Source organism: Carya illinoinensis, chromosome 8, assembly GCF_018687715.1.
Source record: "Carya illinoinensis cultivar Pawnee chromosome 8, C.illinoinensisPawnee_v1, whole genome shotgun sequence".
Taxonomy (NCBI): Eukaryota; Viridiplantae; Streptophyta; class Magnoliopsida; order Fagales; family Juglandaceae; genus Carya; species Carya illinoinensis.
This window is the reverse complement of record NC_056759.1, coordinates 6,194,537-6,219,270: the sequence shown is the minus strand read 5'-3', so window position 1 is coordinate 6,219,270 and position 24,734 is coordinate 6,194,537. Positions and strand designations below refer to the sequence as shown.

At 36.8% G+C, this 24,734-nt stretch overlaps 5 protein-coding genes across 9 annotated transcripts; 3 read left to right on the top strand and 2 right to left on the bottom strand.

Annotated features, from left to right (window-relative positions):
• The first annotated feature begins 130 nt into the window (after window positions 1-130).
• Window positions 131-9,463, top strand: LOC122318443 (serine/threonine-protein kinase CTR1-like). Of its 4 annotated transcripts, XM_043135790.1 has the most exons (15): window positions 133-1,682; window positions 1,972-2,270; window positions 2,370-2,514; window positions 3,695-3,810; window positions 4,264-4,472; window positions 4,898-5,335; window positions 5,436-5,476; window positions 5,862-5,930; window positions 6,671-6,771; window positions 6,867-6,951; window positions 7,033-7,131; window positions 7,227-7,295; window positions 8,170-8,301; window positions 8,479-8,573; window positions 8,997-9,463. In XM_043135790.1, exons 1-15 carry the CDS (start codon window positions 924-926, stop codon window positions 9,097-9,099), a joined length of 2,760 nt encoding a protein of 919 aa, XP_042991724.1. In that variant the 5' UTR covers window positions 133-923; the 3' UTR covers window positions 9,100-9,463. The 4 variants fall into 4 exon arrangements, with proteins under 4 accessions (XP_042991727.1, XP_042991725.1, XP_042991728.1 ...); XM_043135793.1 differs by lacking the exons at window positions 8,479-8,573; window positions 8,997-9,463 and having other exon boundaries at window positions 131-1,682; window positions 7,250-7,295; XM_043135791.1 differs by lacking the exons at window positions 8,479-8,573; window positions 8,997-9,463 and having other exon boundaries at window positions 131-1,682; window positions 8,115-8,205.
• Window positions 9,464-12,282: 2,819 nt separating this feature from the next.
• On the top strand, window positions 12,283-12,855 carry LOC122318777 (anaphase-promoting complex subunit 7-like). The gene has a single exon (XM_043136384.1). The coding sequence runs from the start codon at window positions 12,283-12,285 to the stop codon at window positions 12,853-12,855; it is 573 nt and encodes a 190-aa protein (XP_042992318.1).
• A 1,080-nt stretch (window positions 12,856-13,935) lies between these two features.
• LOC122318444 (60S ribosomal protein L21-1-like) lies at window positions 13,936-14,968 on the bottom strand. Of its 2 annotated transcripts, none has more exons than XM_043135796.1 (2): window positions 14,637-14,968; window positions 13,936-14,318 (listed from the first exon to the last, which is right to left on the bottom strand). In XM_043135796.1, the coding sequence occupies exons 1-2, from the start codon at window positions 14,877-14,879 to the stop codon at window positions 14,313-14,315; spliced, it is 249 nt and encodes an 82-aa protein (XP_042991730.1). In that variant the 5' UTR covers window positions 14,880-14,968; the 3' UTR covers window positions 13,936-14,312. The 2 variants fall into 2 exon arrangements, with proteins under 2 accessions (XP_042991730.1, XP_042991729.1); XM_043135795.1 differs by having other exon boundaries at window positions 13,936-14,332; window positions 14,637-14,964.
• A 2,274-nt stretch (window positions 14,969-17,242) lies between these two features.
• Window positions 17,243-17,925, top strand: LOC122274167. The gene is made up of 2 exons (XM_043083149.1): window positions 17,243-17,451; window positions 17,590-17,925. The coding sequence occupies exons 1-2, from the start codon at window positions 17,307-17,309 to the stop codon at window positions 17,787-17,789; spliced, it is 345 nt and encodes a 114-aa protein (XP_042939083.1). The 5' UTR covers window positions 17,243-17,306; the 3' UTR covers window positions 17,790-17,925.
• Window positions 17,926-18,666: 741 nt separating this feature from the next.
• Window positions 18,667-24,671, bottom strand: LOC122319007 (geranylgeranyl transferase type-2 subunit alpha 1). The gene is made up of 8 exons (XM_043136860.1): window positions 24,485-24,671; window positions 24,215-24,377; window positions 23,695-23,855; window positions 23,511-23,615; window positions 20,824-21,615; window positions 20,548-20,728; window positions 19,538-19,724; window positions 18,667-19,303 (listed from the first exon to the last, which is right to left on the bottom strand). Exons 1-8 carry the CDS (start codon window positions 24,598-24,600, stop codon window positions 18,915-18,917), a joined length of 2,094 nt encoding a protein of 697 aa, XP_042992794.1. The 5' UTR covers window positions 24,601-24,671; the 3' UTR covers window positions 18,667-18,914.
• Between the last annotated feature and the right edge of the window lie 63 nt (window positions 24,672-24,734).

Genomic DNA, 24,734 nt, shown 5'->3' with positions numbered 1-24,734 from the left:
GGCACAAATATTTTAATCTAACGACTGAGATCGACCCGATCGATCCAACGAGAAAAGACTTTTGGCATGCAACAGGTTCCCCAACTCCCACCAATAAAACCAAATTTTAAAATCCTGCGCTTCCGTCCCATTAATTACAAAACGATAGGTTCCAACTTCACTATCCTAATCCCGGTGCGCATTGCGTACATGCACCTCCTGCGCCTGAATCTCACATGTCGCGACGACTCTCGTCCTAAAGTTTACGCGTGCTCTCCCTACAAAAGGTGCGCATCCACCCCCCAGTGCCTGTCAGCTGCTCCTTCGATTCCCTTCGGACTCCGCTTAAAATACACACCCAACATCCCAAAATACTCTCTCTCTCTCTCGCGCGCGCGCGCATTCTGTTATGCAAAAGGAGCCTACGTTTACTCTCTCTTCCTACTTCTCAAGCTGTTAATGCGTATGCTACTGATCGGCTCCTGCTTCGTTCCGATGATTTGAGGTGGTCGGTGTGGCTCTGAGGGATCGCATTTGAAGTTCGATTCAGAAAGAGGAAAAAAAATTGTGAGTGTTTTTGAAGGTGGAGTTATGGTTATTTTTCTTTTCTTTATTTGCAGTGAAGCAAAGTTCTGCTAGAGGTTTGGATTTAGAAGGTGAAGCTAGTGAATGCGTACGTGCTCGCTTCTGTGTATATCCGTGATCCAAACTCGATCACTGCGAAAGAGATTCCCAGGATCGAACGGAGACCGGTCAGTCGGATTTTTCACGTCCATTCTCTTTTGATACGCGAGAGAGAGAGAGAGAGAGAGAGAGAGAGAGAGAGAGAGAGAGAGAGAGAGAGAGAGAGAGAGAGAGAGAGAGAGAGAGAGAGAGAGAGAGAGAGAGAGAGAGAGAGCGCGCGTGTCCGTTAGTGGCTGTGAGCCTGTGAGACCCGTGAGAAAATGCCTCACAAAACGACTTACTTCTTCCCCAGGCAATTCCCGGACCGGGGATTCGACTCTTGTTCATCCAAGCAACTATTTAATCACGAGCAGAAGCAGACAATCACCAGCTCCGCATGCACAGGCAAAGAATCCTTTAACATCGAAAGCGACCGAAAGTCGTCAAAGGATGCGTCCTTCACGGTCGATAAGAAGGACATATCATCTGTATCCGATCTTTTCAAGTGCAACGACAGGTTCCACCCAAAGAAACAGCAATTTGCTGCCTTCTGTGACTGGTTAGTTGAGAGAAAGGGTGATCGATCTAGTCACGTGAAATCCTCGTCCAGGACCTCGAAGAAGCAGTTATTTGACGAGGAGGACCGCGAGCTTTTGCTCCCCCAAGAAGCGGAGCTCGTGAAGGACCGGGCAATTGATAGGAACTTCGATCGCCAGGTCTCGCTTCCGAGGCTCTCCAGCGTGGGTAGCAGCTATGCAGGGAGCTTGTTTTCCGGAACGACGACGTTGGATGGCAATTTCTCCAGCGATATCGTTAAGGATTCAACCACGACGTCTACGAAGCAAGAGGAGGAGGAGGAGGAAGAGGTGGAAACGCGTAGGGATAACTTGGCGCAGAAGGTAAGGGAGAGTCACTATCTGAAGCTTGCGTTGGCTAGGAGGCTTACTTCTCAAGCCAGTCTTCTTTGCGAGCCTGTGCTCATGGTTGAGAGTGGAGCGTTGCTGGCTTCGGAAGCGGAAACTGTTTCATATCGTCTCTGGGTACTCTCTCTACGCCTCGCTTGCATATCCGTTATTATGTTCCCATTGAACTTGAGTATTGCTACACTACGTACCTATTATCTATACTGCTATATTGCATGTACGTATTTAGCCATGTTACTGCCAGACAAATGTATTATCATACTCTGAATCCTGCGATCATTGTTAGGTTCATAGTATTGCTTCTAACTTCTATTGAATGAGCTCAATGATCACTAAGTGGAGTGTTTTGTGTGTTTAGCTTTCACTAAATCACCTTTCAATGAATGTGAGTTTGCTTGCTGTTCAGGTTAGTGGTTGCTTGTCTTACACTGACAAAATATCGGACGGTTTCTACAACATACTGGGAATGAATCCGTATCTGTGGCTGATGTGCAACGATGTGGAGGAAGGTAGGCGACTGCCGCCATTGATATCGCTTAAAGCAGTTGACCCCAGTGAGACATCTATGGAGGTGGTGCTTGTTGATAGACGAGGGGACTCTCGCCTTAAAGAACTTGAAGATAAAGCACAAGAACTGTATAGTGCTTCAGAGGATACCTTAATGTTGGTGGAGAAACTAGGCAAACTTGTTGCTATCTACATGGGGTAGGTTTCAACTTTTTTTCTTTGGGCTGAAAATTCTGAACAATGAAGATCGATTGGCTTATGTGATTTTTAGTGAGTTAAATTTTCCAAATTTTGAAGGGGTGGTTTTCCAGCGGAGCAAGGAGATCTCCACGTGCGCTGGAAATTAGTTAGTGAGAGATTGAGGGAATTTCAGAAGTGCATCGTGCTCCCTATTGGCAGTCTATCTATGGGACTTTGCAGGCATCGTGCCATTCTTTTCAAGGTGAGGGAATGCACCATGCGGTTTGGTTTATAAATTTGACATTTCCTTCATTGAATCATAAGTTCACTTCATTAGTTTGAAAAGCCACTTCCACTCTAAGATAGATAGTTCATTGTCATTTTGTTCTTTTCCATATGGCATTCATTCCAAGTTCCTAGTTGGGAGGGTTGACGGTTTAAAGTTAGCAAACCTTAGCCATTGTTACCTGAAATAGTGTACTGTATTAGGGTCTTAATAATATTTATGTTTTAAATTTGTAAAGACTGCTTAAGCAAATAACAATGTATGTACCTGTCCCATCTCGAGGGGAGAGAATTTGGTGATTTATGTGATACAATCATTGAGGATATTCTTACAAATTTTTTTTGAAAAAAAGGGCTTATATTGTGTGGACGATACCAGTCAAGAACATCCTCATTGATTTTCCTGAAGGTCGGAAATATGAGCTAGCACCCATGCAGGGCGTAGATGCCCCTGTTATCTTTAACTCCTCTGTTGCACGCGCAGATATGTTTTATATTATTCTAAACCGCATATTGAATATGGTACCTGTTATTCAGCGTCATCGAGGTTTCCATGATCACACATGTTTCTAATGTATGTGTCAGTTGACAATTTTAGGTTTTCTATCTCTTTAAAATTATTATCTTTATTATATTTACCAGGCAACCGCTCAGATTCCTTTAATTTAACAAGAAAAGGACAGAATACTTCCCAGCTTGTGGTTTTATTTTTTGAAAAAATCTTTCCCCCAACTATAATTAATGGCTTCAAGAATAGAAATTTTGTAAGTGCATGTGTTGTAGAATTATGGTTATTGGGACGCAGAAGCACAAGATTTCTTCTAGAACTGCAAGATGTTTTTAAAGCATGCATGACTGGCTGAACACGGTGCCTTGGCATCTCATGAGAATGCAACTAAAATAGAAGCATCAAGCAACACCCTCAATTATTAAGCAGTCCATAAATTTTTCTATCCACTGATCATTCAGTGAGGTATTTGTAGCCTTCTGTGGTGAATGGACTTAATTTTTGAACATATGATATTTACGGAGTTTTATGAGGATATCAGACCTATCCCTTTCCTTAGTATAGATCTAATGACATCAGTATCAGTTACTAACATTGTGCATTCTATGAGGTTGGTTACTGAACAGGTGGGATTGTTTTTCCCCTGCAGAAATTGGCAGACTACATTGGTTTGCCGTGTCGAATAGCTCGAGGTTGCAAGTACTGTGTGGCTGATCATCGCTCTTCTTGCCTTGTCAAGGTAGAGGATAGCAAGAAGTCCTCAAGGTTTGATACACTATCTGTTCTTCCAGGCCTCATTTCTTGCGAATAAAATTGGAAGGTTCTTCAAATCCAGAATGGCCACAAGATGATTAAGCATATTGATTTCTTCCAAAATATGGCAATTGACAATTTAATACATTGCTTGTATTTTGTTTGGCTTAGTGATATTGACCTCCACATCAGTCATTCTATTGATCTTGTTTTGTCATTTTTGTTATCTCTGATGTAATTGCGGACATCAGATAGATGCATTGTAATTATTAAGATGAATTATGTTTGATCCCATGCCAGCTTGAACCTTTTTTTTTTTTTAATCTCTAGGTATTATATTTCATATATATTTGGTTGTCTCATGCTTGGCCTTTAATACATGCTTCATTCGATATGAGAGTTTGTGTAGCATTTCGCCATAATATTTCATGCTTTTCGTTGTTTTGTGTGTATACTTGTTAACAGGGAATATGTAGTTGATCTAGTTGGCCAACCAGGAAATGTTCATGGCCCAGATTCCTCTATCAATGGAGGATTGCTTTCTTCAATGCCTTCGCCATTTCAAGTTTCTCATCTGAAAGAATTTCAACAACCTTATGTGGATGCTTCATCATCCTGTCAAATTCTAAACTCACAGCACAAACGTGCTTCTTCCATAAATCCTCTGTATTCGGGTACGATTCATTTGCATATTCTGAAAGGTTTTTATTTATTTAAAAAAGTATTTTTTTATTTCTTAATTTTTGATGTAAAAAAATTAACTCATTGAAAGGTCAGTTCATTCTCCTAGAAAAATCAAGTCGTCTTTTGGTTGCACTAATGTAATAGATGCGTCAAGTTTTCATCACTTTTTTCTTAGTTAGCTGTAAGCCTGTAAATGTTTTGTATTGCAATCATGCGGAAAAAGTGGAATATTTATGTGCATTTCTGCTACATGGAAATAACAGTCCATGCAATCTATTTGTTGTTAGTTACATCAATATAACTTTTCTTTTCATATTACAAACATCAACATAATGTATATGCCAAAGTACTCCAAGAATATAACAAGCCCATTTAGCAACCATTGTCTATCGAGATCAATGATCATTCGTTGCAGGTTTTGGGGAAGAAGGTCCACAAGTGATGGAATCATCTCTGACACCTCTTGAGTTGGAAGGAAATGCTGAACATTGCATAATTCAGAGTCCCATTTTGTCATTTTCCCAGGGAAACGTTTCAGAACCACTGGATTCTGCTCCGAAGGAATTTTTACATGAGTATTCTAGGCTTTGCGAAGACAAAGTTGTTATACAACAAACATACAAAGAAAATATTTTTGCATCTGGAAGTGCAGTTATAGAAAACAGCATCAAGCAACCTAAGCTCAGCTTATCAAGTCAGTCAGATCTGAAGGAGGTCGATATAATGCTTGAGAATCAAGGGAGATTCCCTGCTGTAACCATCCCAAAATACTTGAATCTTGAACCATCCCTTGCAATAGACTGGCTGGAGATATCATGGGATGAATTACATATTAAGGAGCGTGTTGGTGCCGGTACTTCCCCTGCTTCTTAATTGGACACATTTCACATTTAAAAACTACAGTTTTTCAAGTAGGCAATTATCGAAGTAGTGTAATACTGTTCTCCTTGCAGGGTCATTTGGGACTGTGCATCATGCTGAATGGCATGGATCGGTTAGTTTTTTTGTATCATGTGATTTGGTAATTAATATAACTTAATGGAGGATCAATTGAGGTTTGGTTCTGATATAGAGTGCATCAGTGCATTAACTGTGCTGCATTAACTGATTTGGTATTTTTCAATCTATGGTGTTTCCTTGGGAGATATTGTCAAAATGAAGGAAAAGTTTGATGGTCAAAGGGTATATTTATTTTCTACACGATCAACTTCTTCTCCTTCAAATATTTTATTTGGAATTTAAGCTCACCACAATGTGACAACAATAACTTTAATTTTTACTAACCTCACCGGCCCCCAAATATATATATATTCTTTTCTAGGAATTTTTAGTGCTATTTTTCCTACGGCAAGTAAAATATATTGCCTGCAAAACTGCAGGATGTAGCAGTCAAGGTTCTTACCATGCAGGATTTCCATGATGATCAATTGAAGGATTTTCTAAGAGAGGTGTGTCCATGATGACTTAGTATCAGCAGTTTCCTAACTTTGTCCCCTTCCATATCCGAGTTGATGCACACCTTTTTACTTTTCTGTTTTCCTCTGCTTATATTTCTTTTTTCTGATTTTTTCCCTCTACTGGGTGATAAGTTTGTTTCAGTGAAACCATGATGTGCTTGGGGTGGAGTTCTACCTTTTCCATCAAGTATTAATTTAATTTATCTCTGACTTTTAAATGCATCGTGGATCGTTTAATATATTTACGTTGATGCTTTGACATCAGATGATTATTGAAGTGAATGATAGCTGTCTATTGACATGTGATCTAAAATTACAATCTTGTATGTTGACACAGTTGATAATCCGGCAATTTTTCATTGATGTTGCCCTATTACATTCAATTTATGGATTCTGTTGGAATTATCTTATTTTATAAGATCTCACCACATGCATTTCATGTTTATTGGCTACTGCTTGCTATAACAATAAAATATTATGGTATCCTTTCAGATTCACAAGTAGGTTATATGATTTTACAATCAAAAGCGTATATTATATGTAATACTAGTAATCCTATTTTTCAAGTGTAAAATCTCCATGCACATTCTCATGCATCCGAAACGTATGAAATGAGCAGATGACCAAAAAATAGTGGATAAACAAGTAAACAAGAACATTTTGTGATTCTGAAAAGCTGAATACTAAATGCTTTTGGATTGCAAGGCTTAATCTGTCAAGATTGTTTTCAGGTAGCAATAATGAAACGTGTACGGCATCCGAATGTGGTTCTCTTCATGGGTGCAGTGACAAAGCGTCCACATCTGTCAATAGTGACAGAATATCTGCCTAGGTAGATCGTTTTAACTCTCTCTCTCCCCGCCCCCCTTTTCTTTTTAAGCAAGTTCCAATTTTCTCGTTGAAAAATTCCTCGTCTTTGTGGAACAGGGGTAGTCTATACCGCCTCATACACAGGCCAGCTTCTGGTGAACTATTAGATAAAAGGAGGCGGATACGCATGGCATTGGATGTGGTATGTACTAATTATTAGCTCTCATTTTAGCTGTAACAGTGATTGCTATGAGAGAAAACTTATGCTCTAAATTGGATGCAGGCCAAGGGGATCAATTATCTCCATTGTCTTAACCCTCCTATTGTGCACTGGGATCTTAAATCTCCAAATTTATTGGTGGATAAAAATTGGACAGTAAAGGTATAATAACAAATGAACGGAAACTCTCTCTCTCTCTCTTAAAAATTACTGGTGTCTAGTCACATAAATAAATTCATGCGGTGTTTTTTGCTCAGGTGTGTGATTTTGGTTTGTCCAGATTCAAAGCAAACACTTTCATTTCATCGAAGTCTGTTGCTGGAACTGTAAGTCTCTCTCTCACTTGCAACATTTACTGGTATTTCATAGGATCTAGATTTGGTTGTTTAAAATTCTCTGATGCCTGGGTAGAAAGACTCTACAAAGCTTCACTGTTCCTTGGTAGGAAGACCTCTATGTCAGTGACGTTGGGTCTGCTGGTGAGTTGAAAAATATGAAACAAGTTTGCAGTAGTTCAAAACTGGAACTGGCACAATGTCGTGAAGTGGATGTCACCCCTGTGGATAATTTAATGATGCAGATTTAGATCACATTAGGACCTACTTAGGGCGGAGTTTTGTGTTCCAGAAGTACTGCAGCTAGTTATAGCAGATAAGTTTAAGGCTCTGTGAATAACAGTGTTTTTTACAAATTGAATTATCATTGGTAAATATTGGCTTTTTTTTTCCCCTTCGAAAAGACAAATCATAAAGTGTTGGGCAGGCCCATTTCTAAGACTTGCGAATCAAATTCAGGCTTTTTCAAAGTGGGGGAGGAAGGGTCCGGTGCTTGCTTATTGGCAAAAAGGTTCACTCCTTTATAAACACTCCCAGCCTATTCTATCCAGCTCCTAACTTTCGAAGAGTTTCTTCCCCAAAACGTCATTATACTAGAAGCAAATTTAGGTTTTTGTTTTATAAAATGAAGTAGGGAAGCAAATTTTCAATGCCATAAACAAGAAAAGGGTAGACATCTTGGCTCAATTTTCCTTGACAAGAATTGGCAATTCATTCTTCATCAAAGTCATTTATGAATGTTCTCATCTGCTCTAGGGTTCAATGTCTTCTCCTCGATTGAAAGTCTGATAATTCAATCAAAATTTGCAGGTTGAATTCTTGGTATTACATAGTCAACATGTAACACTATTGCTTTTATTTTCAGCCTGAGTGGATGGCTCCAGAGTTCCTTCGAGGAGAGCCCTCAAATGAGAAGTCTGATGTTTACAGTTTTGGAGTAATCCTGTGGGAGCTTGTAACCATGCAACAGCCTTGGAGTGGACTTAGCCCTGCACAGGTAATCGATGAGGATCAAGATCCATATAGTTTACTTATAAAAGTTTGTTTCTACTTTTGACCCATTCACATCTTCTGTATCAGTTTTTATATAAAAAGGAAAAAATCTTGAGGATCAGTTGTCAATTTTGTGTTTAATAACATTGAATTTGATTGACATGATCGTGCAAATTTTCAGGTTGTTGGAGCTGTTGCTTTCCAAAACAGAAAGCTTGTTATCCCGCAGAATGTCTCCCCAGTCTTGGCTTCCCTTATGGAATCTTGCTGGGCCGAGTAAGTGTGTCTGCATCCACTAGTTCATTTGTAGTATGTCAGGCTGTCAGCCATGTTTTAACCTTTAAAATTAAGGGAAGCATAACATTTTATCAAAATTCTGAACTGGAGATTTTAGTTTTTTGGGGACACAAGAGCACCACTGCTTGGGGCCACGCCGAAATGTACAGCTGACCCAGTAAAGCATGGGTAGCTTGTACTCGACCTTTTAGACTATATGGGAATCTTGTATTCCATCAGATCGATTGACCGTCTTTGGTTTCCAAGAATGTCCACAAGAACTTGACCAAGTGTAATGCTTGCCATAATGTTTCTTACTTGTAGAAAAATCTTTTAGAGATTTGCAGACGTCCCACGTGCAGTGTATAGTTTATTTAATCCAGTGTCATTCGAATACTAATAGTGGCTTACCTTGCTTGGCAGTGATCCTGTTCAGCGCCCATCTTTTACAAGCATAGTTGAATCTCTAAAGAAGTTGCTGAAGTCCCCAGTGCAGTTAATACAGATGGGCGAGAACGCAACTTAAGGTGAACTCCACCCAATGCCACTCTATATAATTCATAAATATGAACCAATATCCTAAACTAATTGGGAGTTGACTAACCAAATAAGGGTGACTGACTGGCCGCCTTTTTGGTTGTTGGCAACTATAGATGCTGCCTTTTTCGCTCTAAGGCAACTATATCCATCAAGCTCAAGCCTGTACATAAGATTGCACAGAAGTGCCTTCTGCGTGTTCATGTGTTCTTGAGTGGAGACTGCATCTTATCTTTATATTTATAAGCTATTTCTTATTCCAACTTTGTTATGTTTTAATTCAGGAATATGCTACTGCAAATCTTTTGTCGTGATAATAATAATAATAAATGGAGACGATGGGATTTGCCAAATGTATGGTATTCTGTGTAAATTGTGCATAGTTTTAAATGGCTTGGTGAAGTTATGAAGCTACTTAAAATGTATTGCATCAATCAATACGATCAAGATTAATAAAATCAATAATGAAGAATAACATTACTCATTTTAGATAGAGGAAAGCGTACTTCCATTTTTTATTAAGTAAAAGTAATTACCAAGAGTCTAATGAGTTGATAGCATATGGTCCTATTTTTCAAATGAAAAGCTTAGGTACGAAACCCGCCACCCACTTTGTATGAAAAAAAAAAAAAAGTGAGTAATTGATTGATTAGCGGAGATGGATATGAGAATATTTTTAATATTGCAAATCCAAGCTTGGATTCTCTAATGCTCCAAAATTAAGGATTTATATGAAAACATATAGAATTTCCAGGGAATTCAAGCTTGGCCCCCAAATATTATCTACTCTAGTGCCCAAAATTAACAATTTTGTATTACACAAAGAAAAAAAAAAAAAAAAGAGATTGATGCAAGTGTTTTGGTGCAGGAATTGCGCACGAAAAGAAAAGTAAAAAATAAGACAGTGGGAAGTGTGTATAATTTCTGCGCCAACTTTCGTGTCTAACATTTCTGAAACCGAGTCTGTTTATCATAAAATGTATATCGTTCATTAGGTTCCGATTATTATTATTATTATTATTTTTGAAGTCGTTACTCAAATTTAAGAATTTAAATTTAAAAAAATAAAAAGAAAAAAGAAGTGGGCCTTGCAGCATTGAATACTTTCTTAAAGCTTTGCATGAGAACAGAAAATTAAGTCGGGGGTTTCTACTTTAATTTTGTTCTATGATTTGGGAAGCCTTGTAGGTTTGTAGCTACTCTTTCACAATTATTTTCCGACAAAAACATTATTATGCCTTAGAGAGGTAATTGTTAGCAATGCTCTATAGCCTAGGCGCATGGTGAATAGCTTACGTTGGGCTTGGGCCTTTGGTTTCAATGAGCCTAACGAGCCCATACCATATTCATTCCCATTTTTTATTTTTATTTTCCTTTTCTCCTTTAACTTTTAACTTCTTCTATGCACGGACTAGCTGCATTTAAATGTTAAATTGAATTAAACTGAGTTAGGATGAGAGTTAAAAATTAAATAAAATATTATTTTTTAATATTATTATTATTTAAAAATTTAAAAAAATTAAATTATTTATTATATTTTATATTGTAATTTGAGAAAATTATAATAACTAGATAAGATGAATTAAGATAAGTTGAAGTATGCTAAGAATCCAAACTGGCCATAAACAGAAAAATTACAGTTGCTTGTAAAAATACTTGAGCCAAATTTATGCGTAGGCTTTGAGAATAGATGTGTGCGTATACAGGTACGTATATTAATGAGTTGATGTGGTTTTTCTTTGTAATACTAAAAATTATAAACTTCTTTTTCCTAATACGAAGAAATTGGAATTATAGGAAATAGGTATCCTCAAGCTATAAGATAACCGACAATGATTAAATAAATTTTTATAATGTTAGTCACTCATACATTTCAATAAATCTTGACGGTAAGAAGAAAATTGGTCCCACATGACATCATTATTTTGGAAAGATATTGGACTTTTATTAATTCTTTATTAGCCATTAAATTTTATTTTAAAAGAAAATTTGTACAAAGAGAGAAATGTCTTTTACTTTTCACTTAATGGGTAATGCTAGAAAAAAATTATAAATTTTTGTACATTCTTTTAAAAAAAAAATTGAATCTACTATTTAAAAAATAATTTTTTATATAAGTTCCAAATTTATCAATTTTTTTAAAAAAAATATACAAAATTTACATGTTGTATAACTAGGTCTTGTTTGTTTTCGTAGATGAGATAAAATGAGTTGAGTTGAAATTAAAGTTAAAAGTTGAATAAATTATTAATATAATATATTTTTTTAATATTATTTTTATTTTAAAATTTTAAAAAATAAAATTATAATAATTAGATTAAATAAAATTAAATGAGATGAGTTAAAAGGAGTTATGAAAAAAAGAGAGCCTAAATATAATTTTATTTAATTTATTAAAGGGTACTATTTTAATAGAAAATAAGAAATAAATCATTAGAAAATGATACTTTCTTCTATTAGTGTATCCATATTGAAATATCTAAACATAAAAAACCATATTCAAATAACTAACAGGACATAAAAAAACAATCATTAGCCAAATCTTAGCTACAGTAACTTAGTTACAGTAAATTCAAATTTAAAACCAAATTTGATAAGTACTATATACACATTAAATGTTTATTTTTTATTTTTTATAACTCTCTCTTCTCTCTATCTACTTCTATAATATTTAGGTGAATTTCTTCAAATTAAATAATAAAATATAATAAATTAAATTAAATTAAATTTAAATTACTCATTATTATATAATAAATAAATTGATAATCTAATGTAAATATTTGATATAAAAAGTTAAAGTTAAATTTATTTTATTATATAATGAAAAATTAATTTTTTCAATATAAAAATTTATGTAAATAAAATAATTTAAATTTAAATTTATTTTATATTTATTAAAATTATCCTTTATATATGGATAATCTATTAAAAATACTGTTGGAGAAAAGGTAAATCTGGGCGGCGAAGCACTAGTTGGTACTTGGTCCACCCATTACAAACGCTCTTTCGACAGACTTGACGGCTTCCTATTATTTTCCTCCTTTTCCCTTCATATAGTTTCCGATCAAGCAAACACAGACACACGAAATCGACGGAAGAAAATCAGAAGATGTTGTTCGATATTCTTCTGCAAGTGGGTTTAATACTCTTGATGGTTTTCTTGTTCCTCGCTATGCACGGAATTCCCAACAAGGTCCTATCCAAGTTCCGGTTCCGCAACCGTCCCGTCGTCCAAGCCAAGCGACACTTCGTCCTCGGTGCCCAGCTACTCGCCCGCGCCAGATCCTCCAAGAATCGCTCCGATTCCACCTCTCTGGCCAAAGAGGCCCTGGCCGAGGCCGAAAAGGCCATCGCGTTTGACCCCAAGGACGCCGCTGCTCACATCCTCAAGTCCCTGGCTCTCGACCTCCAGGGCTTCAGGACTTCCGCCCTCGACTCGCTCGACGCCGCTCTTTCCCCTCTGTGCGTCAAGTCTCTGAGCGATCAGGAGCGAGGGGACGCGCTCTTCAAGAGGGCCGAGTTGAAGGTCGCCATCGCTCGGCGCGGCCGGACCGACTCTGCCGTGGCGGACTTGGAAGACGCGGTGACTCTGAGTCCGGAAAACGCCAAGGCGTTTCGTCTATTAGGGGATTGTTATGAGGGGAAGAAAATGAAAGAGGAAGCCAAGAAGGCTTACCAGGATGCCCTAAAGATCGAACCCGAACTGACCGCAGCTCGCGAGGCACTGGACCGGCTGGGTTCATAGTTCGAAAGCTAGATCTGATTTTGGTTCGAGATCCGGAGAAAAAAAAAAAAAAACCAGCACTCCCTGGTCTCTTTTCTGTATCTGTATTTCTTCATGTTGGGTTGTATACAATCAAATGAGGAAATTAATATCCCAGAACCTTTTTTTTAAAGAGATGTCAGTACTGATTTGCAGCTTATTATTTAATTACTTCAGTCTAGGCTCGCAAACCCATATAAAAAAAATAGAAAATTCGATGTCAGATTTGCACCATCCAAAGATTTTTTGCTTGGGGACAATCGTTTTTCTTCTGGGAATACTTCGCTTTGAGCCATGCGATGGTTGGTGGAAGAACCATGTAAATAGAAGTATTCCGAAGAGTAGGCGTTTGAAGAGAGTGGGAAGTGCTAGAAAGTAATGCCTTTTTGTTTGTCTATTCGTGCTCCTTAGCTTTGTGTGTTTCTCCGTTCCATTCTTGTTTATGGCTGAAATGCAAAGAGGAGGAGGCTCCACTCGAGGTTGGAGATGAGATCTATATTCATGGCTTTTGGGGACTATCTCAAAACTGCGGTAAGTTGAAGGTCTACCTTTATGGTTCTCAAAAGCAGTTTTTAGTCATAGTTTTCTGCAGTTGATATCTGAGTTTCTGTGGATTTAAGAAGCTCCAGACGCTGGATCTGAGCTATAACATAATGCACGAAACCGAGTTTTTCATCTCAAAAGAAGTGGGCGTCAGTTTTTAATCCCTAATTACAGTTGAATTAAGGGCCCTCTTTGGTGCATAAATCACCGAATCCAATTTTCGGGTGCCCCTTCTGTCCATGTAAATGAATGCATTTAGACCAAAATCAGCAAGTTCTCAACTTCCATTCGGGGACGAAATAAGATTGGCAGCGTGAATCAGAAAGAACCATGTTTTCTTTTCTCCGATGATGCTCACACTAAATACGATTGTCTTCTTCTCCTCTTAAGGCTGTGTTAGTTTCTTTCGATTTTAGAGACAGCACAGCCTTTAAAACGAAGGGTTGCATTCCTCGTCAACTCCATGCTTGTGGGGTTAAAGAACTAAAAACAATCAAATTTTGAAGCACGCAACGGTCATTTGTCTCAAAAGTTCAAACAAACGAAAATGATGAATTCACCTTTCAATCTTTATATATAAATGTGTGGAACAAGAAAGAGAAGGTCTACTCGAAATTATAAGCTGCTCCTCATAATTAAAATGGGGGAGATAATCTCACGAACCGGGCACAATGACACGATTCTTAGTAGGGGTGCGATCTAAAACCGAGCTGATACTCCTCTGTCCGGGATTTCCATTGGTACAGCTATGCCAAACCATTTCACTCTTTCTTCTTCTCGCCCTCGTTTCACCTCGATGGTGAGAAATGGGTTGCGTTTCAATCGAGCTGTGTCCAGAAGAGCTTCGATGTTCGAGGTCTGCTCTACCATAAGCCAATCTAGTCGAACTTGAGCTTTCAAACCTGTACCACCATTTCTAGAGGTGAAAAAAAAAAAAAAAAACACGAGCAAATCATCAAACACTCTAGCTACAGAACCAAACGTGTAAAACGAAAGAGCAGTTCTACATTCTCGGTGGGTTTAGTATTTCTCAAAACGAAAACCACGAATCAGTAACCTCAAACAAGAAAAATCAATAAGGAAACAAAAGGGAAATCGGATATGAAAAAATTCCACAAAGTCTCCTCAAAACCCCTATAAACTTCCAACAAACCTAAACTGTCATTTACACAAAACCCAGAGAGCCAAAATCCCAAATAAGAGCATTGAATTCATGATACCTGCTCGTTGATCTCGACGCCGATGGTGCGCTTTGTGACTTTCCAGACTCGGCCGGTTAGGCCGTGGTAAAACTTTTGGGGCATGGCTTCCTGAACGGCGCCGTTCACCTTGATGTCCACGTAGTCACCGATCTTGTGGGGCCTCGTGAACTTATGGTGCATGCCCTCATGGCCTGCGCTATTTCTGAAGGGCCTAGCGAGCAGATCTCTGATCCGAGAACGAAGGCCGTTACCAGCCGCCATGTTTGCTCACCGTTCCTCTCTTCAGACGGTGGCAGACGAAAACTCCGAAACCGTTCCTGTTCGCTTTGGGTTTCATTCACAGTGTTCGTTCTCTATTTCTTGGGAGATATTTGGGCCGGGCCTTGTCGGCTTAAAAAATCAATGCTTGCCATTTTGAACAAGGCAGAAGCCCAATCAATTGGGACATAAGAAAGAAAATTGGAGGCCGACGTGGGTTTTGGGTTGGGGCTGATCCTCTCGACTGTCAAACCAAAAGACACGATAAAAGTACTATAGTCGGTGTTGACTGCGTACTCTCCACGACAGAGTCAGGAAATTTCCCCTTAATTTATGGAAAAATTTATAGTCCGTTGAGTTGTTGACAGTTGACTCCGTGCTCCTTAAGAGGATCTCCATTGGTCCTCAAAACATCATATTCTTTATAATTTAGAATTTATTTTAAGATTTTAATCAAAATGTCTTCCACATTCGGATCCCTATTTTAAAAAAAAGTTTATAGACTAAACAGTAAGTCTCCATATTTGCAGATTTACTATTCATTTCCTAAATTATTTTTATCAATATTTTATTCTAATATATCAAATAAATAATTTTTCAATCATCTACACTTTCTCTCATACTCATATTTATTATAATTTTAAATAATAGTTTTAAAAATAATTTAATTAATTACGCAAATATAAAAAAATTAATTTTAAAAATATTCTCATATTCACAAAAAAAATAATTTAAATTTTTGTGTAAAATATTCACTAGAGTAATAGTTCAAAAATAAGAAAAAATATTGAGTAGTTAAATTTGTAAATAGAAGTGAAAAAAAAAGTAATAAAAAGAATAAAAAAATATTATTTAATAGAATAGAGATAGGGATGAGAAATGAGATGTAGGAGGTTTTTGAAAGATGAATAAAATTTAGGAAAAATTTTGAAGAAAGATGATTTTGAGTTAAATTATAGAGATGGGGATAAGGAATGGGATGTGGATGCTCTAAGAACAATTATTTAGTAGGACGGTGCTCGCTGGTGGCTCCCGCTGGGAGGCACCGTTAGGCAATTTTTTTTATTTTGTTTTTTTTTTAATTATTTTTTAATACTTTTAAATATTTTAAAAAAGTATAAAAAATTAATAATAATATAAGCAATTTTTTCTTAATCATTAAGAAAAAAAAAAAGCCAACAATGACTTTAGTGTTTTCCTATTCGGTATTAAAGATATCCAAAAAATTAAAAAATTCTCTAATTTCAATCATTCTCCCCAATTATTAAGCAATTCCTTGTTTTGGAGATCGGGCTACGTTTGGTTACTTAGACCAACTCAACTCAATTCAATTTAACTAATCTAATCACTATAATTTTTTTAACTTTTAATACAAAATATAATAAAAAATTCAACCTTTTCAAATTTTAAAATAATAATAATATTAAAAAATAATATTTTATTTAATTTTTAATTCAACTTAACTCATCATCTAAACTGAAATTCTATTTTCTTTTCATATACAGGAGGAGAAGAATCTCTCGAATCTCTATTATATTCAAATTTAGAGTAATACTACATACAGTCACTTTTGCGTACTCTCTACGCACTCTACTAATATGATTGGCTAGATTAATTTTTTTTTAATATCCAACCAATTATATCACTGGAGTGCATAAAAGAGTACACAAAAATGACTGCACACAAAATTTTTAATATCAAAATCAGCAGAATTGATGTTGATATTGTCCAAAATGCCAATAAATATAGCCGTTTGATCTTGAAGATTAACTCTTTATATTCCAAATATGCCATTAAAGCTGCGTTTCGTCAGCGAAGTAGTCTCTTTATAAATAATTTTTTATTATTTTTTTATTATTATTTACAAATTATTTAATATTATCTCATCGACCAAATATAGCCTAAATCATGACTTTTGGTCAGTCAAGACTCGGAGGAGAGTGCTAAAATATTACGCAAACCTAATTATCTTGCGAAGAAGCAAAGCTCAAACAGCTTCTCAGAAACTGCCAAGTCTAACACGTGGCAATATTTATTATATGTCTTTGCTTGACTATTGAGATTCGTTAAATAAGAATTTTAAATTTTAAAATTAAATATTAAATTATTATATTAAATTATTATTATTATTTTAAGATTTAAAAAAATAAAAAAAAATTAAACTATTTATTATATTTTATATGAAGATTTAAAAAAATTATAATAATAAGATAAAAATTTTATATTTAAAATAAAAATCTTTTGTAGTCAAACAATACCTTTATTAACGATGACTTGGAATTTTCTATTCTGCAACACTTTGGCGCGTTTATATTTTCAACGACGTTATCGGCTTATTTATAGTGCTTCTTGTAGAGGGAGAAGAGAAGAGCGTCCTCAGCATTAGCCAAAAAAGAGACTGCAAAACAAAAGGCAACAAGTCAGATAACAATGGAGTCCAAGTTTAACAAAGTCAACAAAACTATATATCTGAAGTCCTTATTAGGGCTGTTAGCTATTGTTACTGTTAGCTCATGTTTCAATGGCTTTCGAAATTTGGAGCAAGAGAATAGAGGCAACTTGGTACAACATCTCGGTGAGCTCTCATTATCTCTCTCTCTCTCTCTCTCTCTCTCTCTCTCTCTCTCTCTCTCTCTCTCTCTCTCTCTCTCTCTCTCTCTCTCTCTCTCCATGGCAGGGAATTTCTTAATGATGTATTGATTTTAATGTGCAGTTCACTTACAGAGCAATGCAATAAGAGTTATTCAACATGGGTTCATCACTTTGGCAATAAAATTTCTACATTTCTTCGTCTCAAGGTGTTTACAGTTTAGATATTTGCCACCACTGTTGCCAGCAACTTCTACCATCTCAATGCTGTTCTGGGTAGCTTTCACCCGGGCAATTTCATCCATGTCCAATGACTCCTTGTAATATTTACTTCAACACATCTGTTCTCTCTCATATTTCCCCCCTCTCCAGTCTCCTCTGTGCCTTCTATTTTTATTTTTTGAGTCGTGGCAAAGTTCTCTATTTATTTACTCAAAATAAATAAAAGAAGTTCACTAAACGCATGCGCAATAGAGCTGCTCGTATTATTATTATTGGATGCAAGGTGATTATTTAGAGTGGCTCATCAGCCACATGGGGATCCCGACAATGCAAAATATTTCTTTTGCTTTTTTTAATGTATTTTTTAATTTTGTAAAATCTACTTTGTTATAAAAGTAATTTTATAATCCAACATATCACATCAAACTACATCAGTTTGTATGTTTACTTTTATATAATTTATTTGTGCCTAAAGTATTTTCCCATTAAAAAACACTTCATCAATAAAAATTAAAATAAACCACAGTCGGGATCCACCATGTGTGGTGGCTTTAGCATTTATCTTTTATTTATTTACACTCACTTATGGCAGAGGACACTCGTTTACAAAATAAGAAACTTTGGAGGTTACAAACAATCACAAAACCAAAACTTTTGCAAGACCATTGTCCTATTTGAGCTACTAACAAACTTACAAGGTATAGAAAATTAAACAAACTACTGTCTAAAACAGGGTAAACCAGATCTATCAAGCACATTATGCACATAATGACCATATAGGTGAGCTGAAAGGTGGGAAACAATGCAAATGCAAAATAATCAGCAACTAAAAAATTAATCAAGTTGGTCTGTAAAATTGATCTGATCGAGGAACTCTTACAATGGTACATCCCATCCCTTTCCTAGGGCAGTTGTAGCTAAGGGATGAGGTGGAACCTGAGAACCGCTAATGATATAAACATGCATATGCACATTAACAGAGTTACAAACATAAAGTTACTTATTTACAACAGCTGAAACATGCCTGGAGCTTGCACAGAGATTAAAAAATGTTCGCATCCCTTTATCGAATGTCACCGTACAAGCTAACATAACTGGAATCCCATGTCCAGGATCAGTATACCAAGTAAATGGTTCTCCAACAAGTTTAATGGATTGTATTAATTCATATCTCAAAATATAAAGAAAGCAGGGAAAAAATATTAAAACTTCCATCACAAGTTAAGGTTAATGCAATTCTCCACCATCTAGCCACTTAAGTGTAGGCACAATCTTGACCAAAAATGACTTCAATTTTTCATCAGCAACTGCATTCCCCGCAATATCTAATTGTGTCAAGCTCAAGCCTCTAAATATTACAAAAGCTTCCCAATAATTTGCCAGGTTGACATCAGCAGTCACAGTTTCATCACGACCCCAATCCATTTCTTCTGTATGACACAAAGGCGATGAACACAGATACCTTGTTGTATCAATCGAGTGTGAACCTATCTGGTTGCATGAAATATCCAACACTTTAAGCAATTTCAGCAGTCTCAAAGGTCCCAGAGCAGTAAAACCACTGAGTTTATTGTTGCTCAGATTTAAGCAAGAAAGAAGCTGCATTGCCTCCAATCCTGTCAGAAGACCCCATATAAGAAAAAGACCCAATATAAGGCAATTTCCTTCAGCAATACAATGATGATTGGTAACTACTACGTTGCATCACGAAGCGGTAAAGAACTTAGACCTGGGCTCATTTTTAAAAAGCCGAGACACCACACAAAAGGAACTTTGAAGAAAAGGAAAAATTGGAATCTGGAGGGACTCATATGTACATTAGAGTTTACAATATTAGTTAATAAGTTTACCTTCAATTGATCTGAGTTCATTGTGGCTCAGGTCTAGCATTTGAACCCATAATAACCTCTCAATAGATCCCATCCGCGACAGTGATAAATTATTCAGTCGTAAGCACATAGAATTACCGATAAATGATGAAGTCCCATCTCCATGAAGAAAGCAGTATCTCAGTAAAGACTCTCTCGTGGAAGTTATCTAAGGGACCAGCAAAATATCAGATTCTACACTTCTGAGCAATTTCTGGCTATCAGTATCCAAAATCAAAGCAAGAATAAAATGCATACTTATTATACGAGTTCTTAAAAAGAGATAACCCAATATTACTGAAAGAACCGCGAGTAGCACACTGTGCATGAACTGAATTCTATGCATCAAATTGAGGTGAGTAAAATGACACCTTCCCTTACCAATTATGCTAAAGCAATATCTTCCCTTACCGGTTACTCTAAAACAAGATTTCGATATAATAAAAGTAATAATACCCTTTTTATTGAAATGATTACTCACAGGTACATTTGGAACAGTAAGAAGAAATAAATACGGCCACCCACATATAAAAGAGGGATTTTCTTCACATCCAAATGCAAAAGATTTTTAGTACGATCCCAAGGAAGGGGTTCCTATAATTAGTTGCCTTTTGAAGACTCAGAATACCTATATATTGAGGGCAATTGCTTCAATTTGGGTGTTCTTAAAATCAAATTAACAAAGGGATTTACAAACATAAATTTATAAAGAAGTGGATCAGTTTCCAGCGAATTGGTGAGGTGGCTAGAAAATATTCAATATGATCCATGAGGTCACCAGTTATGTACAGTAACCAAATCTAGCCAATTGTAAGAAATTTATGATCAGCCTAGAGATCACTTCAATTCCATTAATTATAAGGGTTTGGAATATCTTATATCACACATCGATTCAGCAAGGAGAGATTCAACAACTAGATGTACATGCAGAATTACTACCAACAGAGGGAGGATAACTCAGACAACCATTACAGAAAAGAGAAGAGACTCACCTGCTGCAATAAAGTTAAGCTGTGTTCGTCCTTGTAGAATTGAGAATGCGGTGGGTCCAACACTCTTAAGTCACTATAAAGCTTGATTACTTCTTCAGAATAGACCATTTTGTTAGCACATGGAGATAGCAACGTGTCATGAGCCTTCAACAATCTTGCAAGTGTAAGCTTTCCAATTTTGCTACATAGACAAGAAAGGTTTAATTTTAATATTGCTAAAGGTCAAGGTACCTATTTCTACATTTTATCTTTGCCCATCAAATGGATGAAGCTTACCAGCTGATTTCTGACAATAATTCCTGGAAAAGAGCTATTTCATTAGCTATAGTCTCTGCACGCCACTCTGAAGATGTTTTCTCATTGTCATCCTTACTATTTAGTTGATCTAAAGAAATAGTTGGATTTGGTTCCTCAGGAGATGTTTCATATAAAGCAAAATTTCCATCTTGCCAGGAAATGATCTCTCCACCATGCCCAATAGGGGTTTTAACAGGCCGTGCAAACACTTTAAAGGCGAATCTAGAGGGATGGCTATAGTGAAAACCACTAGAGGAAATGATGCCTCCAGAATGTCCAATGCTAACCTCCACAGGATAAGCTTCTGAATGGACATCTACTTTGGGATAATTGAGATAAGTCACCCAAACTTGGGCAGTCTGAGAATTATTTGTTGAAAGTGGTTTCCAATTAAGTTCACTGTTCGCGTTAAGAACAGATTCAACAGATATTGTCGATGAATTTACACCTTCCACAGCTTGATTAAAATAAACAATGAGTGGAAATGTTCCTGAATCAGAATGGAATGTATTGAATGGAGACAAGGCACGGTCATCCAGGCACTGATCTTCCAATATAATGAGAGAATCACGAGCAGGCCAAGAAGAAACTAGTAGAGGAGCATCAGCTTTCACTGTTTGATCAAGAAGCCAAAGATAATAGAACCAGCCACTTTGATCATCTGGATCTGTAAAAAGCGCTTGGTGGACAAGCTCATATTCCTCATTCAAGACCAACTCTTTTGGGAAAAACCCTTGAACCTTTCTTTGCAGCAAATTAGATAGAAGTATACTGCAAAAGTCAAGTAAGTTAAAAATAGCAACATGCAGCGAAATGTACACTAAAACTATTGAAAGTTTGCAAATGGGGTAAATTTCTCATAAAGAAAATCAGATGAAATAAATGCAAAACCAGAAGGATGGCACCATGATTACCTAGAAGATAATAAAACATAAAGATACTGTTAACTCATAATTTTAAAAGTTCCTTGTTACTCGGTAATCAAACCTAAAGATGCAACTTTGGCACATTTCATTGCACAATTAAACAAGGTCATATATTAAACAATAACCTTTAGTATTCCTTGCGAGCCTGCCAACTATGTTTATGAATAAAACTGTTAATTCCAATCTCAAATTCTTATGCTGAACCCAGGGGAAAAAAAAACTCTTTGTAGACATTCGCAGTTGAATAAAATATGAAGATATGGTTACAGCCATTACCAGTCATTTTTAAGCTTTCAAAGTGGTCCTCCATGAGCAGTTGGGAACACTGGAATGCATATCCTTCTATCGCAGATTAACAAATGTTTTTTTTTTATACATTGGGGGAAGGGGGTCGAACTCAAGACCTCCATTTTGGAGACTTGAGTGTTATGCCATCAGGCCACAGGCCTTTGGCATAGATTAACAAATGTCTCATATTAAATATTTTACCCTCTCTTTATAGGATCGTGTTGGATCAAGGTTCTTCAGTGGCTGATAATATATGCATTAATTCTAACTCCATCACTTGGTCTGTGAGTTTCACTAGAGCTGTACAAGATTGGGAGATGGGGGACATCACTGAGTTCTATAGAGTGCTATATTCGCTGAAGTTAAGGGCAGGAAGGGAGGACAAACTACTTTGGACTGGCACAGGGAACAAGAAATTCTCGGTCCGCTCATACCATAAAGCCTTGTCGACACACTTCTCCAATGCTTTCCCCTGGAAGAGCATTTGGAGGAGCAATGTTCCCCTCAAAGTCGCTTTTTTTGGGTTCCATGGTAAAATCTTAACAATCGACAAACTAAGAAAGCGTGGATTTTACATAATGGACTGGTGCTACATGTGCAAACACAACGGCGAGTCAGCGGACCATCTTCTCCTTCATTGCGAAGTAGTTAAGGCTTTATGGGATGCAATCTTCTCGAGGCTTGACATTGCGTGGGTCATGACCAAGAGGGTGATAGACCTATTGTCTTGTTGGCAAAGGATTAGGGGCAATCGCCAGATCACTGTTGTATGGAAGATGATACCTTTATGCCTAATGTAGTGCACATGGAACGAAAGAAATGGCCGCTGTTTTGAGGATAGGGAGCGCTCCCCGGACAGGTTTAGGGACTTTTTCTTTCATACTTTGTTACTTTGGGCCCACTCTATTGCATGGAATGGAACGGGACTTAATGACTTGTATGCTACTATCCGTAGCACGTAGTTTTTGTAACTAGGCTTTTCTTGTATACTCCTTGTGTACTCGGGCTTTGCCTATTTACGAGGATCAATAAAATTTCTTTTATCTATAAAAAAATATATATATATTTTACCCATCAACTCAATTGGACTTTATCTTTTTTGTCCTTTTCGTGTTTGTAAGAACACTGCTAACACAACATGGGTAGTGAAATCGAACCAATGGAAGCCCAAGTGCTACCAATACATATTCTACCAATGGGTGATATTAATCTCATGCCTATATTGAGTAAATCAAAACAGGTAACCTTACTCCTTAATACAACGTTAAATATATGAAAAGACTCATATATGCAGCCTTAAAAATTATTTTAGAATATACGAGCCAGACAGAACTATCAGAAGATTGAGTTAAATTTTTTATATATCTAGAGAACCAATGATAAAAAATTCCAATTCCAACGGGTAAAAACCGAACAGGAAAATTAAAAACTTATTAGCAAATGGAATCACACCTACGATTGTGCCACGCAGAATAATTGCTGAAATTGGAATTTATCATATCTGTCGTATACCGTAATTCGTCCACCTCTGATCTGTTCATCAATGCTGCCACAAATCTGACCAAAAAATGTTAAATAAAAAAAAGGAACTAAGAACTTATAGGTTGCACGCATTCAAATTAAGGCAATATTTCACCTCCGGTAATTCCACGCATGAAAATTCCGGGGATCGAGCTTCTGGTACCGATCCAGAAGCCGCATTTCGTGATCTATGGATGAATGACCCTTGCTTAGCACCCATTTTCGATGATGCCACGCTCCGTACGACTTAAAATTCTGCTTCAATGCGCTCTCTACCTACATAAAGTTGATACATATAATAAAAATATATATATTGCGCAAACATTAACTTCGAAAGAACCCTTGTTTAGACACTGAGAAAATTAGCAAACAAATTTTCAGTTTACTTGTCAAAAAAATTAGCGGGGATAAAAAATTGAGAAAATTAAAACTCAATTCAACTGAAACAATTTTGCCCATAGGCATAGTCAACCAAGATTACTTCCAGTTCTGAGAGAATGGATACGTGAGATCCAAATTCATTTAATTTTTAGTTTCCCAAGTCTAGTTTTCCCCTCGGAAGCAAACAAAGAGGAAAGAAAAAAAGAAATCGTGTTATAATAATAATTTTTTTTTTAAAAAAAGAAAAAGCCTACCACTTTGAGTTCTTCACTGAAAATCGACTTGATCGAGTCAGGATCAGAGTCGGACTGACTCAGACGGTGTTCAACGGCGAGCTTCCTGAAATTCCAAGCCGTATAGTACTCGGGGTTGACTTCTAGCAGCTTCGTGTTAACCTCTAGAGCTTCATTAGTATAACTGAAATATTTTCATAACTACGAAAATTAAAAGAAGAGACGGAGGTGGTTGGATCCCAGGATCGAAAAGAAAACGAGAGGGCAAAAAAAGAAGAGAAAAATGGGTACATCTTGTTGTGGTGGTTGGAGAGGAACTGAGATTGGAGAGAGCGAAGTTTCTCAGCTTTGGCTACCGAAGCAGCTGCATCCTCTGGCTTTGGGTCCTTGCGAGGCCGACCGTGCATTTTCGGGCGAACGCAGTTTCAGAGAGTTAAAAGACCCTCTGAGATGGGAAATATTTTTGGCGCACGGATCCTCAACGATTTATATAAAATCCGTTAACATCCCCAAGTTACTCCATCTAGAGTTAAATCGATAT

Coding starts and splice junctions, on each gene's coding strand:
- LOC122274167 (XM_043083149.1), top strand. CDS start 17,307: ATGGAGTCCAAGTTTAACAAAGTCAACAAAACTATATATCTGAAGTCC. Junction 17,452..17,589: donor CAACTTGGTACAACATCTCG/GTGAGCTCTCAT, acceptor TTTAATGTGCAG/TTCACTTACAGAGCAATGCA.
- LOC122318444 (XM_043135795.1), bottom strand. CDS start 14,879: ATGGCGGCTGGTAACGGCCTTCGTTCTCGGATCAGAGATCTGCTCGCT. Junction 14,333..14,636: donor GCGTCGAGATCAACGAGCAG/GTATCATGAATT, acceptor TTTCACCTCTAG/AAATGGTGGTACAGGTTTGA.
- LOC122318777 (XM_043136384.1), top strand. CDS start 12,283: ATGCACGGAATTCCCAACAAGGTCCTATCCAAGTTCCGGTTCCGCAAC.
- LOC122319007 (XM_043136860.1), bottom strand. CDS start 24,600: ATGCACGGTCGGCCTCGCAAGGACCCAAAGCCAGAGGATGCAGCTGCT. Junction 21,616..23,510: donor TCTGCGTGGCACAATCGTAG/GTGTGATTCCAT, acceptor TGACTTTTGCAG/TATACTTCTATCTAATTTGC. Junction 20,729..20,823: donor TTATTGTCAGAAATCAGCTG/GTAAGCTTCATC, acceptor TTGTCTATGTAG/CAAAATTGGAAAGCTTACAC.
- LOC122318443 (XM_043135790.1), top strand. CDS start 924: ATGCCTCACAAAACGACTTACTTCTTCCCCAGGCAATTCCCGGACCGG. Junction 1,683..1,971: donor CTGTTTCATATCGTCTCTGG/GTACTCTCTCTA, acceptor CTTGCTGTTCAG/GTTAGTGGTTGCTTGTCTTA. Junction 8,302..8,478: donor GTGGACTTAGCCCTGCACAG/GTAATCGATGAG, acceptor GCAAATTTTCAG/GTTGTTGGAGCTGTTGCTTT.